Source organism: Rhincodon typus, chromosome 10, assembly GCF_021869965.1.
Source record: "Rhincodon typus isolate 14 chromosome 10, sRhiTyp1.1, whole genome shotgun sequence".
Lineage (NCBI taxonomy): Eukaryota > Metazoa > Chordata > Chondrichthyes > Orectolobiformes > Rhincodontidae > Rhincodon > Rhincodon typus.
In genome coordinates, this window is record NC_063341.1 from 33,093,675 (window position 1) to 33,108,965 (window position 15,291).

Below are 15,291 nucleotides of genomic sequence, written 5' to 3' on the forward strand. Positions count from 1 at the left end.
GCCTCTTTGACCTGTCTGTTTCCTCTCCATCTATCTTCTCCTCTATCCATCTTCTATTCACCTCCCCCTCTCTCCCTATTTATTTCAGAAACCCCTACCCCTCCCCCATTTCTGAAGAAGGGTCTAGGCCCAAAACGTCAGCCTTCCTGCTCCTGTGATGCTGCTTGGCCAGCTACTTGAAACAGTTTAGAGAACAGGTGGATATCTGCTATCTCTTGAATGGATGAAAATTTCTCAAAGTGCATAATACATGAAGTGAAAATTTTTAGTACTTTGAAAACACTCAACTCTTCTTCCAAACCCCTTTAGCTAGCACCCCTAAACACCAGCCCTTTAACCCAATCCTTTCCTTCTATTTATTCACTTATGGTTCCCTTTTCTCACCTCCCATAACCACCTGGCAGACACTTTTTATAGTACACTTAAGGAAAAGTTAGGGAGCTGGTCCAATTTTATCAGAGAGGCAGACTCTAAAGCAATGGGTTATGTTTCATTTGCACACAAATAATATACTGGTCTGGAAGCTCATTGGGCTTCTTAGAACAGCCTCACCTCTGCATACCAGTGTGTTGATTTAAGAATTGTATTGATTTTTGACACTTAGTCACAGCCTGTACTTTCTAACAGCCTTCCAGCAAGCTGTCCCAGGGCCCCACTGGCCTCTAATTAATCAGGTCATCACTGAAAATCAACTGCGATTCACTGGAACCAGTAGAAACTCAGGCTTTGTCACACACTCCTCATTATGTCACCATTTGGCTCATTTGAAAAGAATCAGAAATCATATAGATTCAGCATGGCAATGGATGGCATATTATATCAAGTGAATATAATGAAGGTTGCCACGTACCAACATTCTTATTCCCATAGCTTCATGAAGTTGTGGCATATCAACATTCTGACTGATGCGAGATATCATGCGCATAAGTAGTTGCAGTTTTCTACGATTAGGTGGAGGCAAGAAGAGACAACAGATCTGAAGGGCTTCTATGGCAATCCGCTCCAGCTGAGGTTGCAGCAAACCTATCATAAGTGCATTAATCAGGTTTGACGACATTTTTTCTGATCTTCATTTAATGTATAAACATTAAAACGCTTATATTTGAAAAAGAAACGTACAGCTAACTTCTTCCAAAGCTAAAATTGTGCACGCAGGCTCAAAATTAGAAAAAAAAACTAGATAAGACAGTTTTTAACAATAATTGTCAGAGTATTATTAAACACTTAATTCAGAAGCATCCAATCTCCCTCTATCCAACCAGTATACAGCAATAATTTGGGGGTTGTAGCTAATACAAAACCACTATCAACAATACCAGCAATAACAAAATCAACAAGACTCAATCTTTACAACCCAATTATTTAATAAAATTACAGCAGTACCCATTGTTCAAATCTTCCATTTATAGCTAATAAAACACTTTCATTAAATTTTACAAATTTAGTTGTGTTTAACTTATCTTTTCCCCAAATAGACAAACGAAAATATGCAAGCCAAGACAAACACCAATGCATGCAATATTTATCTTACTTTGAGTTCCATTTAGATATCCGGAAAATGTTGAATGACCACCAGTTGAAGCATGTTCAGATCCATCCACAGCATGTTTGTTACAGTGGGACACAAGAGGCCCATCTATAGCTGGATATTCACTGTCCACTGCAGCAGCTAAACTGTATGTGCTTGGTTGTCTGAATCCTAGTTCAGCCGAAGAATCAGGTTTCATAGTGACTTCAGCAACTGGAGCATTTATATTGAAGTGGCTGCCTTTATCTTTGAACACTTTATTTTTACTGGCTGTGTTTAACTCATTGGAGCTCATTTTAGAGAAGTGGTGCAAACTCCATGATTGTACATATTGATCTTGCTGGTCCTGACCATAAACTAGGTTTTGGCTGGAGGCATTGCTTGACTGTCTGAGCAATTCTTGATTTGTACAATTAGTCCAAGGCTCTTTACCAAATTCAGCCAAGGTCCACACTGAGCTACACCTGCAAGTCGAGTTGGAAATTTGTTGTCTGCCATTCTCCAAATAGAGATTTGACATTGACTCTGCTCTTGGTCTACTCTTCACAAGGGATCGCGTGACCTGACTATGGGACTGTTTGTGTCCATTTTGAAGTTTTGCTTCATTTAGATCAGAGTGACAGCGTGGTTTGTGCAGTATATCTCCACTTGAAAAATTCATGTTTCCTACTGAGTAGCGTCTAGACTGGATGGAAGAATGTTGTAATTGATCATTCTTTAAATTAGTCAGATTCTGACAGCTGCCTCCTGTTAGGTGCTCTTTGACAACAGCTTTTCTGCAGTTTTTTACATTCTGGTTTAGATGTCTAACACATCCTTTTTGAAGGCTGTGCACAGTTTGATTGATTTTTTGCTCAGATGTATATTCCATTTCCTCTCGTAGCTGTTCTATTTCCAGCAAAGGGTTATTTTCTTCGGAAAGGTCTTTGCGAATTAAGCTTAGTAACAGACACTCTGTTGATTTGAAAGAGTGTGTATGTCTATTCAAATGCTGCGATTTTGCTGGCTGTGGGCAACAGAGCTCATCCAAATTCTTGCGCTTTCCTTGCTGTCTGTTTGAGACCATGATGTAGCCACACAAGACTAGCAGAAAACCAAAACATATTTAGGTACACTGAATGCAAAAAATAGTAAGCATTAGCAATGAGCTGAGCAAGGACAAGATACAAGAGTCACTGCAAAACGTGTTAATAACATTGAAAACACAGACTATAAAATACACGCAGCAACAGTTACTAATGGGAATAACTAACTTTAATGCTTATATCCCTTCTGAAAAGCGCTAGTAAAAATTACACAAAGCAAACACCAAGTATCATAAGACATCAGATTCACAACTATAGATGTTAAAATCTTTCAATTATTCTTGCTTCCATGTACCTACCCAATATATTCACAAAGAGTTCATAAAGTTCAAATGTAAGTAGAGGCTCAGGAAGGTTTACAAAGTAGTCTGCAACAGTTTTGAATACATCTCGCTCAAAACCAGGATAACTTGACTGGGTCAGTTCATTGTTCCGGGGCCCTGAAAAAAAATGTCATCAATATTAACAAAAATACAGGGAGAAGCAATAATGAAGGTCAAACAAACTCTCAGGACCTGTACAAGACTAACTAGAATAAATTCAAAGAATTTCCAACTAAAATTTTAAAATTGTTACAAATTTCACGTCAAAAGTCTCATTGATATTATTATCACCATACTCAGCAAGTGGTGGATAGAAGCCTTGCTATAGGATTTGAGCATATAATCTATGCTGACATTCCAGTTCAGCTGTTCCACCAGAGGGCATGGAACTGTAGTTTCCGATACATATGCTTATGTCTAAATTTACAACAAAATAACAGAAAGAGCAAAAGCTATTACTAGAAGATTCCCTGTGATGTTTCTTAAGCTAAATGAACAAATTCAATATTTTGTACCTATAGGCATTTAGACTACATTGGAGTTAACACTAATTCAAAGTGATTCAAATCAACTCTACTTTCCATAAAAATGCAGTCATGGATTTATCTTTGTTTTTTTTGGGATTAAAGTCTGCAAATCTACCCTTTATTCTTTTAAAATATAACAGTCGTCACTTGTATTTCAAATCAATTATTTTATCCATAGAGTTAATTTCAATTCCTTATGAGAATACACAGCATGATGAGTTACAAACATAGTCAACTGAAGTTAGACTGCTGGAGGCGTGGTGTGAAGCATGAAATTCCAGTGTGGGGGTGGGAGCAGAAATCTCTGTACAAATTTCAATGTATGCAATCTTGCCCCTACCCTACTTGCATAGTTTCACAAACCTGGTGGATCACTGAATTTTAGGAGCTTGTCGAAGAGTTAGGTGGGATCAGGCTATTCTCCCACAAACTCCAAAGCTCTGTCAGAAAACAACTTTTCCTTGTTTCACTATTTTATCCATGCTCTCAATTCCTGCTCCTCTTTCCGGCCACACTTACCACCTCCCTCCTGGTCCCCAGGGCACACCACACCCATTGCAGGAATTTCCGGGGTCTGATAGAAGCCCCGACTATCCTTTGACCCTTCACTCTACAGAGTGACCAGACAATGATCTTTAACATGCTAAAAAGGCCTTTATTACTTAGCTGTAGCTAGGGACTCCAGAGAATCTAAAAACGAGGTGCTGGAGACCCAAAACACAGAATTACAGAGGCAATTATACCCTTGGCTTCAGTCACAAAAAATTAACATAGACCGACTAAGAGGTATAATTATCTAAAATTGAATCATTACTATTGATTAGGTTTACATCATGCATAGACTATAACTATAATAAACTACTACATATGTATGCTTATCTACTTGTAATATATGGTTAGTGCGAAGATATGTACATATCATCAGGTCTGATTGCATCTTGGACTACAATTTCTCCTTACATAATGGTTCATGCCTGATTTGCAGACATCAACTACCTTCCTTTATCCAAGGTCCCTGGTGTTTTAGTGCCTTCTTTCAAGGCTCAGTGGTTCAATGAATAAACAACTTTGACTGGGGACATGATCTTATTATTCCTTTGTTGTCTTGCGGATGCTTTACTTCTTTTCCGATACAATATAAAATCTGCACTGATACCTTCATTCCTCTATACAGCCACATCAGCTACCTCCTGAAAATCTACTTATTTGAATGCCTTAACCTTTTGTTTCATTGTATGTTGACAACTTACAGTTTGCTAAACATTTCATAGCAGATAGCACCCAATGAGGCAGGTCCGCTGCAAAGAAAGAAAAGCGTTTGAGAAAGAAATTCTAAGAAAAAGTGTTGACACATCAGAAAACTTAAAATTATTAGATTAACTTTCATTAACCACCCATGATTAAGTGCAATGAAGCTGTCAAAATTTTGTAAATTACCAAACTTAACTTAGTTCAGGGAGGGAGAGAAGAGGAGAAAAAAAAAAACAATTTTGTAGTGAGCCAAACGTTAGAGCAGGTTTTCATCCTGTAACTGTCCTGGTTAACTATCAAGGTAAGTCACAACCTTCCAAAGCATCCAAGTTCAGCTTGGAGAGATCAAGAATTCCAGATGTCAGCTAAAGTGCCCATTAGAAATTTCAACTTGCTGAGCAATTATCACATAACCTGCATTATGAAACATTCAGACCAAGTTTGATCTCAGACAGAAAAGACGATCTGGCCCTGCCTGTTTTTGCCATATAATGGATAACCCACTGAAATAAGCATTCAATACTGCTAACCTTCATGCAATAATTTTAGAAAAACGAGATTCTTTTTACCTCTTCTCTGCACTTCTTTGGTATCTGCATCTCAATTCTAAAGAATTAGAATATTTTTGCAGTCTAAATGTTCTGTTAATATTGAGCATATTCCGACCTCTATAAATTGATCATTTTCTTGTGGTTTAAAATTTGGCGTAAACATCTGTACAATACTTTTGATAACAGTTAAGACATTAATCAAACCACCACATCCAATGACCAGTAATAAATTATTGCAGAATAGAAGGTTCCTACAAACAGATGCGTCATGGAATGAGTAGCCTGTCTCCACTTCCTATTTGGCAATACTGTATACACTATCAGAAACACAAGAGGTGGTCTCACCTGACTTGTCTTGTAATATTACAACTCCATGTTTACTGACATTACGTACGTTGTACAAAATGTACTGAGGGATAACTTGGGAGAAATCAAGTACATCATTTAATGCAGCCAAACCCAAGATCTTCTGTAGGCTGAAATGAAACACCACAATATAGAATAACGAATATTCAAAAGCAAATTCAAGCTATTTCATGGTCAAAGAAGAACAGGCTGTAATTAGTTATTTTTGTGCTTTTACTAATGAGCAAGAGAAAAGTTAAAATTGTCTAGAGTAAATTTTGTTTGATCATATTCTGATTTTAATTGACTAATAACTGGTCAAAATTACTACATCTACTCAAATTTAAAATTTAAAAAGAAAAGTGACTACATCAAGCACTCAACCCTTTAGCTTTGTTGGGTTTTTCCATCTCTGAATTCAGTATTGTACAGCTTTCTCTAACAGCCCTACTAACACAGGATCACAAATGAATTTGGAATACATTTTTTGAATACAATGCAAAATGTCACATTGTAGTTGCCCATTTGTATTGCACATGGGAATTAAAGAAAGGGCAATTTAAGGATAGTGCCTGTGGTCTGGTCTTAAGATCCATTTGCTTACTGCCAGTTCCAATTATTAGGCCAGCCAGGAGTTCTTTTTCCATTTTAATACGTTTTGTTTTAGTCACAAGTTGCCACAACAAATAATTAATAACTAAGACTCTCCAACATTTGCAATACAATAATAAGCATAATGACAAAAATAGGAATAATCAGAGTCATTAAGGTCATCACAGGTCAAACCTTTTGTATGGCCAAAAGGCAATTGGAAGGATGCCTCAAGCCTCAATCTTTTGGAAACTTAGAATTGGAGAATTGTGTTAAGGTACACATTAGCAAGTCACAAGTGTAATGTTGCAGTTATGCCCATGAAAATTGCAGAAAACTTACCTTGAATATATCTTTAATTATTGATAGAAAATAAAGTAAAGAGAAAATGAAATTGGTAAAATTTTGCACGGAAATCAAAGACACTTTTGTAAAGTTTGAAGAATGGATTTGGAATGGTCTTTTGGATGGAATTAGACCCAATTCAAAAGAATTGGCAAGTGTATGTATGAAAATCAATAGCAAAGTTAGACTAAAGTTGCAAACTTTGGATGCTTAATACTCATAGATGAAAGAATACATTTATTGAAAAATATTCCAGTGAGAACACAAATTACATCAGATTCAGTGAAGTCAAGATTGGGAAGATGGTGAAACTTGACCAGCTGGAATTAGTCCATTCCAGATAAACATTTAATGTTTCTCTTCCTTAAAAGGCATGTGCAGTTGGGGTGGGATGGGAGAAGAGGAGAGAAGAACTTGCAACAGGAAAGAAGAAAAATAGCGAAGTTGGATAGGAGTTGTGTAGTTTTTTTTTAAGAAAAGAAGGTTTAGATGTGAGGGACAATTATTATTGACAGAAGTCCTCAGAGTATAAAATTCAAGCATATGAGTAGTTGATAGTTGGTTGGAAATCTGCAGGGTATTGAGAATAAGCCAGTGAGGAACAGAGGACAACCATGACATCTGGGATGTTGAAAGCCATCCATCTCTTCTGCAGTTCACTGTCATCGTACTTATATTTACTTTTTCAAGAACAAGATCACTTACTGGTTAAGTGCAATTTCTCTCCAAATTTCTTCAATGTCAGTTTGTGTAACTTGTCTGACATGTATTATTGATTCTTCAGAAATGATCCCTGGCATCTTTTTATCTGTTTCTTCTGCATTCACCTTGTAAGAAACACAAATTTGACAGAAAATAAAATTAACTTATAATTTCATCAAAACTTTTGAAACAGTTTCTTTCTAAGGAATGTTAGTGCAGAAAAATACAGGCCAAATGATGGTCTACTTATTTGAACTCTACAAAAATGTAGAGAGCTGACTTCGTATACTCAAGAGTGTAGAGGTGCAATTGCCATTTTAGATAGCTCAGCTACTTGGGCAAATGGGAAACTGTATTATTTTCCCTAGGTATGCAACCAATTTGTACAAACATTTATTTGATATGAAAATGATTTTGCACAGCTTACTCAACACCCTAGCAAGCAATTTCCAATACACATGCTCTGGGTGCAATTTATTGCTGAAGGTTAGGTAGGAGGGGTATTTTAAAAATTGTCACATGAGTAGTAGTGATGGGACAGAGAGCCCATAACTTTCCAACTGCTCCCAATTAAATCAGATTGGGAAGGTAGAGGTCAGTGGTTCCCAGCACGAATCCAAAGGTCTCCTTGCACCATCACTGCTATTTTACTACGGCACAGGTCAAAAGCCGGGAGTGCAGTGGAGACAAGCGGGAGGGCGTAAGACACATGGTGTGTCATGGTATACCCAACAGCTCTGGTTACTCTCCTGATTTAACAGCATTAAGATATCCAGAGAACATCCCTTTTGGCAAAAAGTACATTAGGGGAGGCTGTGCCTCCCCTACCAACCATATTGATTGTTCCCTCCCTTCATATATTCCTCCATCCCCTCAATTCCAAGCCTGGCTGACAGACTCACCAGGAACACACAGTCTCACTCACCTATCTTCTGGGGTCTCCATTATTAGCTGCTATACAAAGGGCTACTGTAATTTATTAAATTCAGTTTGGCCAGTCTGATACAAAAATGTATTGGCATCCACCAAACATCATCATACTCAAGGTGAATTGTCCAACTGAGCTATCAGAAGTTGTACAGGTGGATTAATTGAGGGGTCAGCCAGCAGTCTGATATTCATGAAATTTATTATTAGGTTTAAGATCTCTAAGCCAATGCTACAAAGGAAAAAAAATTGTCATGACCTGAAAAATGGAACTTGTAAAGATGGAGCACACCTATCCAAGTATGAAGAGAGATCCTCATGCAAGTAGTTTTGATAAAGAATCACATCTACTCCCCTGCAGGACTACCAACAATGATGTTTGGAAGATCAAAGAGCCCCTGTCTCTTCAGTTTCCCCATTTTGACTACAAATCCACTCTAGTTTTGTCCTTAACCTATACATAGGATACAAAGATAAAATCCAAGCCAAGAGGCCCATGTCAATCTTACAGCTTGTATTGGAATTTTGCTGTCAAAGGATAAAGATGAAAAATAACCTTTACCACTTTCAATGAAGTATCAAAAGTGTAGAATTCAAGTCCCAGGTACTGGCATATATTAACAAACAGGACAAATTCTCATACCAGTTTGGCAATCCTGTCTTAAATTGCACAAGTCATAATGCTGCACTTGCGACTTCACTAATTATAATTAAGCTGGTTCATCTAGATTTCAAGGATGTGCATTCATCCTAAAAATAGACTGTCAGCATATCAGCCTTGTGTTCAAACCAAACTACTGTCAAACATTTGTTACATCTAACCGAAAGAAATTGCTGGAAAAAGTCAGCAGATCTGGCAGCATTTTGGGTTCAGTGACCCTTCAGATTTGTTAAATCTAACTATTTTGAAGATCTGATGCGAAATGAATGAATGATCTCAATCCACTTTAAGGCACTAGGCTACGGAACAAGACTATATTTAACTCAGTACCAATTATACATTTCCAAAGGATAACTCCCATCTTTAAGCAAGATGGTGCAAGTTACTTCATACTAGACTGTATTGTTCTTGACAAGATACTGTTTGAAATGCCCAATAGATGCTTGAAATGGGAAGTGTTTATTAATCAACATTAACATCGCTCATTCTGATGCACTAGATGTTCAGATCATCCTCAGTGCCTTTCATTACGATGTTGACAAGTACATCCAATACAATGGGCTCATAATAGGGTAATTTCAAGCCTTGAGCTTTGCTATATTTTGTTAAGATTATAAGTTCACACACTATTGTTCACTGCAAAGCAAATCACGTGCCAACGGAAACAAAACAGGAACCTGCACTTCAGTCAATTTAGTCTACTGTATTTGCTGCTCACAATTTCGTTTTCTCTGCATTAGTGAGACAAAATACAGACTGGGTGATTGTTTTGCAGAATTCCTAAGTTCTGTCCACAAAAATGACTCCAAACTTCTGATTCCTTTTCACATCAACACAATACCATGTTCCCATGCCAACATTTGTCTCAGTCTGCTGAAATGCTCCTGCGCGGTTCAGCTCAAGCTGGAAGAACAGCAATTCATTTTCTGCTTGGGGATCCAGCAGCCTTCAGGACTTGGTAGAGTTCAATTCCTTTTGGAACATCTTTTTCCATGTCCTACACGCACTCTCCACACCCCAGGTCCTGTCAGGACATGGGCAGTTTTCACTACAGCCAATCTATTTTCACCTAACGTTCCCCATTATCAGATTTTCTTACCTCCCTAGCTAACCATTATTCATCCCTTTGTCGGCCTCACTGTCTTTCACTTCCTTTGGGTTTTGTGTCCATCTGATAATCACACTTTCTCCCCCTCACTATCTTCAGCATATATACCACCATTTCCTAGCTACTGTCAGTTCTGTAGAAGAGTCACTAAACCTGAAATGTTAACTCTGCTTTCTCTCTGCAGAAAGTGCCAAACCTGCTTACTTTTCTAGCAATTTCCATTTCTGTTTCAGATTTCCAGCATCCACAGTTCTGTGTTTTATTTCCATGTGCCAAAAGGATAGATAAGGCAAAAGATAAACAATTTCCACTGTTTGGGGCTTTTGAATTAAAGGATATTGGTCTTGCCCTAATTGTCAGACATTCAGGAAAGATAATCTCTCACACACACACACACACACACACACACACACACACACACACAGTCGTAGATATTTGGAACTCTCTGCCACAAAAGAGGCTGCTAGGTTAGTTGCTAATTTAACAGATAGTGCTGAGTCCTCCCTGATTTTTCACCGCTTCTATTTTTATTATTTTATCAATTTTAATTTTGAATTGTGAACAGGGAATTGAGAACTGGAAGTGACTCGTGGAATTTGGGACAACTTACAGTAAAAAGAAAAGAACATACCAAGCAAGCCTTTGTTTGTTTGCGAGACCAGGCTTAGAGTTTAATGGTAGGCTGATTCTTGATTAAAGAGTTCCGACAGACAACGACACTGGGAAGAGCATTTGTTTAAACAGATGCCAGAAGCTGGCAATTAACAAGGTCACTCCTAAGAATTGGTTCTGGCAAGTCTTGAAGAAACCCTATATTGAAGCAGATGGCAGATGTTGAATGGCAATGGAGGCCTCAGGAAAAGACTGTGTCTCAGGGCCAGGAACCAGTGTTAAATTATGTTTTCTGTGGAGATGAGTTTAGCTGCTGACACAGCATGCATGTGGAAGCTCCCTGTCTAAATCTCCTACAGCAGCTTCCGTAAGCTCTAAGAGTAGGAAGGTTAGTATTGCTATCTGTATCCAAGTGTACTGAAAAGGTAACACTAATCAACACTTCCAGAAGTGACCAAGGTGTCCACATTAATGCTCGTGAAACAATGCAGTTTGAAAACCAATTAAGTAATCTAGTCAGTTTTGTTATTTCTTTTAATTATTGCTTAACTGTATGTGTGCCTATCTTGTGTGGGAGCTAAAAACAAATGTTTCAGGTTTAAAGAACATATGTTAATTTGATTATGTCATTTAATTTTTCTCTGCTGAAGTTATTGTGTATTTAATAAATTGTTAAGTCTTCTGTAGGAAATACAAAACCAATGTCTGGAATTAATCATTCACAAAATCAGAATTGGTTATTCAAAAGTTCTGGTTAGGTACATTGGAATAACTATTGGGGACCTTCATTAGTTTCAATTTTATCAAGTTGTGAATACAGAGGTAGACAGGCTGATTTGGTTTGGCTGTCTCCATGTTGCAACTGATTAATAATTTTTTTGTCAAGCAAAAGTTAAGGGATATGGGCTAAAGACAGAGTTAGGTCACTGATCAGCCATGATCTCACCGGGTGACAGAATAGGCTCAAGGGGCTGAATGGCTTACCCCTGCTATGTCCCTAAGCCAAATATCTTCATTAGTAGCATAATTGGAACATAAATATCCAGAATATTACATTATCAGTTATAACAGATATGGGCAATGGATTTCCTCAGAAGGTAGTAGATTCAAAGTCAATTGAAAGTTGTCAAGAAACCTGGATCATTACTGTTAAGAAAGTATAGTGAGTTTGAGAAAGGAATGAAATGATTCAGACCACTCACCATTGCCCTTTTTCTGATACATATTAATGATCAAATCTTGGCATGCAGGGGACAATCTCAAAGTCTGCAGATGACATAAAACTTGGAAGAATTGTAAACCATGAGGAAGACAGCATAGAAATCAAAAAGGACATTGACATTGGTTTGGTGGCCAGTGGGGCTCAATGCAGAAAGATGTAAGCTGATGTATTTTGTAGGAAGAACATCAAAAGACAAGATAAAATAGGGTGCACAAGTGCAGAGAGGTCTGGGTGTATGTACGCAGATCGCTAAAGATGGCAAGACAGGTTAAAAAGATATAGAGTATCCTCTGCTTTAATAATAGGTACAGAGTTCAAAAGCAAGGAGGTGATGCTGCATTTGATAGACCTTAGCTAGAGTATTGCTTACAGTTTTGGGGCACCACATTATGGGAAGGATGTAAATGCATTGAAGAGAACAAAGAAAATAAGAACTAGGAGCAGGAGTAGGTAATTCAGCACTTTGAGCTTGCCCTGACATTTGATACAATCATGCTAGATCTCATCTTAGCCTAAACTCCACTTTCATGTCTGCTCTCCATAGCTCTTCAACCCCATTACTAATTTAAAAAATCTGTTTATATCCTCCTTAAATTGACTCCATGTTCCAGCATCGACCATACTCTGGAGTACTGAATTCCACAGATTTATGAACCTTTGAGAGAAATAATTTTTCTTCATGTTTTAAAATCTGCTACCCCTTAGCCTAAAACTAATAACCTCTCAATCTGGATTGTTCCAAACAAGGAAACATCCTTTCTATATCTGCTTTGTCAATCCCCACTAGCATCTATATACCTCAATTACATCACTCATGCTTCTAAACTCCAGAAAGTATGAGCCTAAAATGATCAATCTCTCTACAAGAGAAAGTCCTTATCCCTGTAATCAATCTGGGTGAATCGCCTCCGAATTGCTCTAATACATTTACATCCATCCTCAAGTAAGGAGACCAAAATTGTAAGCAATATTCCAGATACAGTCTCATCAATGCCTTGTATAATTGGAGCAACACTTCCCTACACTTATACTCTATTCCTATATAAAATGCCAAATTCCATTTGCCTTCCTTATTACCTGCCATACCTGCATGCTAGTTTTCAGCAATTCATGCATGAGGACACCCAGATACCTCTGCAACATAGCACTCTGAAATTTCTTGCCATTTAGATTATAAGTTGCCTTTCTATTCCTCGAGCCGAAATCGGTGTCCTTACACTTATTTATCTGCTAAATTTTGGCCCATTCACTTAACCTACCTTTAGCCATTTGAAAATTTCTTAATTCTTTATCGCAACTTGCTATCCCACCTATTTTAATTTCATCTACAAATTTGGCTATAATATACTTTCAATCCTTACAACCAAGTCATTAAAATAGACTGTAACTAGTTGGTACCCCAAGGACTAAACCCTGTGGCACCCACTGGTGACATCTTGCCAACCAGGAAAAAACCATTCATCCTGACTCTCTGCTTTTTGTTGGTTAGCCAATCCTATATTCAAGCAAATAAATGGCCCCTAACGCTTTGTGATCTTACCTATTAACTTTTTTGTGCAGCACCCTGTCAAATGCCTTCTGCAAGTCCAAATGTTCTAAATATCTCAGATCCCCATTAACCACCTAGTTTGTTATAGCTTCAGAGAACTCTAGCAAATTAATCAAACATGACTGACCCTTCATAAAACCCATTCAGACTCTGATGAATTGAATTTTGACTTTCCAAAATGTTCGGCTATTACTTTCTTAATAATGGATTCTAACTGTCTTCCAATGATACATTTTACTAACAGTTCCTACTTTCTGTCTTGCTCCCTTTTTGAGCAGGGGTGTTAAATTAGCATTTTTCCAGTCCCTTGGAACCTTTTCTGCATCCAAGGAATTTGGAATATTATAACTAATGGATCCACCATCTCTGCTGGCACTTTCTTGGAGATCCAATATGTAGGCCATTAGGTCCTGAGCCTATTTACAAGAATGGTTTGAAGGATGAGAAATTTCAGCATGAGGAAAGATTGAAGTGCTATCCTTGGAGAGAAGGCAGCTAGGAGAAGATTGGATAGAGGTTTTCAAAATCTGACAGGCCTAATTGAATAAACAGTGAGAAATTGTTTTACCTGCGAAATGGTCGAGAACCCGAGGGCACGGATTCAAAAGTGATTTGCAAAAGAAGCAAATATGAAGTGAGAAAAAAAACTTTCACACATTGAATAGTTAGGGTATGGGACATATTACCTGGAACTGTCAATAACACACATTCAATTGAGTCTTTCAAAAGGGTATTAGAAGATTATGTGGATCAAAATAATGTACGAGGGCATGGGGAAAAAAAAACAAGAGATAGGCAACAGGTAATAGGCAGCAGTGGCTGAGCGGCCTCTTTCTGTACAATAAGATTTCTGTGATCTTCAGCCAGATACGCAGCCTCCTTCTGATGTCCCCAACATAGAATATACAGGCTTTAGTAATATCCAGTACAGCAACAATACTGGTAACTAACAATAAGGAAACTGCTTAGATGGTTTGGTCCACAAAGAGCAAGACAAATCCACTTTGGTCAATTACTGCCTCAAGTCTACTCTCAAACAAATGGGGTGGCTGACAGTATCATCAAGCCACACCTGAAGGGCTAATGCATTTACAGATACTCAATTTGGGTTCTGCCAGGACCATGCAGCTTCTGACCTCATTACAGGCTTGGTTCAAACATGGACAAAAGAACTGAATTTAAGACGAGTTGAGTGCAACTGCCCTCACATCAAAGTAAGGTAACATTTGACAATAAGGCATCAAGGAACCCAAGTAAAACAGGTTTCGATGGGAATTGGCAAAATTCCTCCATTGGTTTAAGCCATACCTAGCACAAAAGAAGAGGATTCTCGCTTCCGAGATCAGGCGCTTTCAGACTAGTATGGCCATAGGCAGTTTCTAAGGGTAATGTCGTAGGTCCAACCATAATAAACTGCTTCAATGACATTCCTCCAACAAGCTCAGATGTTTACTGATGATTGCACAATGCTCAGCACCATTCATGTCTTCTCAGATACTGAAGTCATCTGTGACCATACACAGCAAGACCTGGACAATATCCAAGCTTGGACTGACAAGTGGCAAATAACATTCACATGAGGCACATAGACCAATCTCCAAAATAGAATCTACCCATTATCTCTTGACAATCAATGGCATTACTGTCACTGAAATCACTCCCATTACAAACATTCTGTGGTCACTATTGAAAAGAAACACAACTGGACAAGTCATATATAAACACTGTAGCTACAAGACCAGGCCAGAAACTAGGAATTTTAAGATGATTAATTCACCTCCTCAATTTCCAATGCTTAACCACCATCCACAACACACAAGTCAGGAGTGACATGGAATCATCTCCAGTTGTCTGGATGAATGCAGCTCCGACAATACTTGAAGCTCAACACAGCCAGCCCACTTCACTGGTACCCCATCTGACAGTCGCACCATGGCAACATGAGATTTACACAATATACTACA

General features: G+C 38.1%; 1 protein-coding gene across 1 annotated transcript in view; it reads right to left on the reverse strand.

Annotated features, from left to right (window-relative positions):
- The window catches only part of LOC109912823 (DEP domain-containing protein 1B), a 30,086-nt gene that overhangs the window by 7,404 nt on the left and 7,391 nt on the right, over window positions 1-15,291 (reverse strand). The window contains exons 4-9 of the mRNA XM_020512262.2: window positions 7,252-7,373; window positions 5,611-5,741; window positions 4,714-4,761; window positions 2,913-3,053; window positions 1,532-2,611; window positions 851-1,023 (exon numbers count right to left, since the gene is read on the reverse strand). Coding sequence (XP_020367851.2) covers window positions 851-1,023; window positions 1,532-2,611; window positions 2,913-3,053; window positions 4,714-4,761; window positions 5,611-5,741; window positions 7,252-7,373 — 1,695 coding nt within the window. The remainder of the gene's footprint in view (window positions 1-850; window positions 1,024-1,531; window positions 2,612-2,912; window positions 3,054-4,713; window positions 4,762-5,610; window positions 5,742-7,251; window positions 7,374-15,291) is intronic.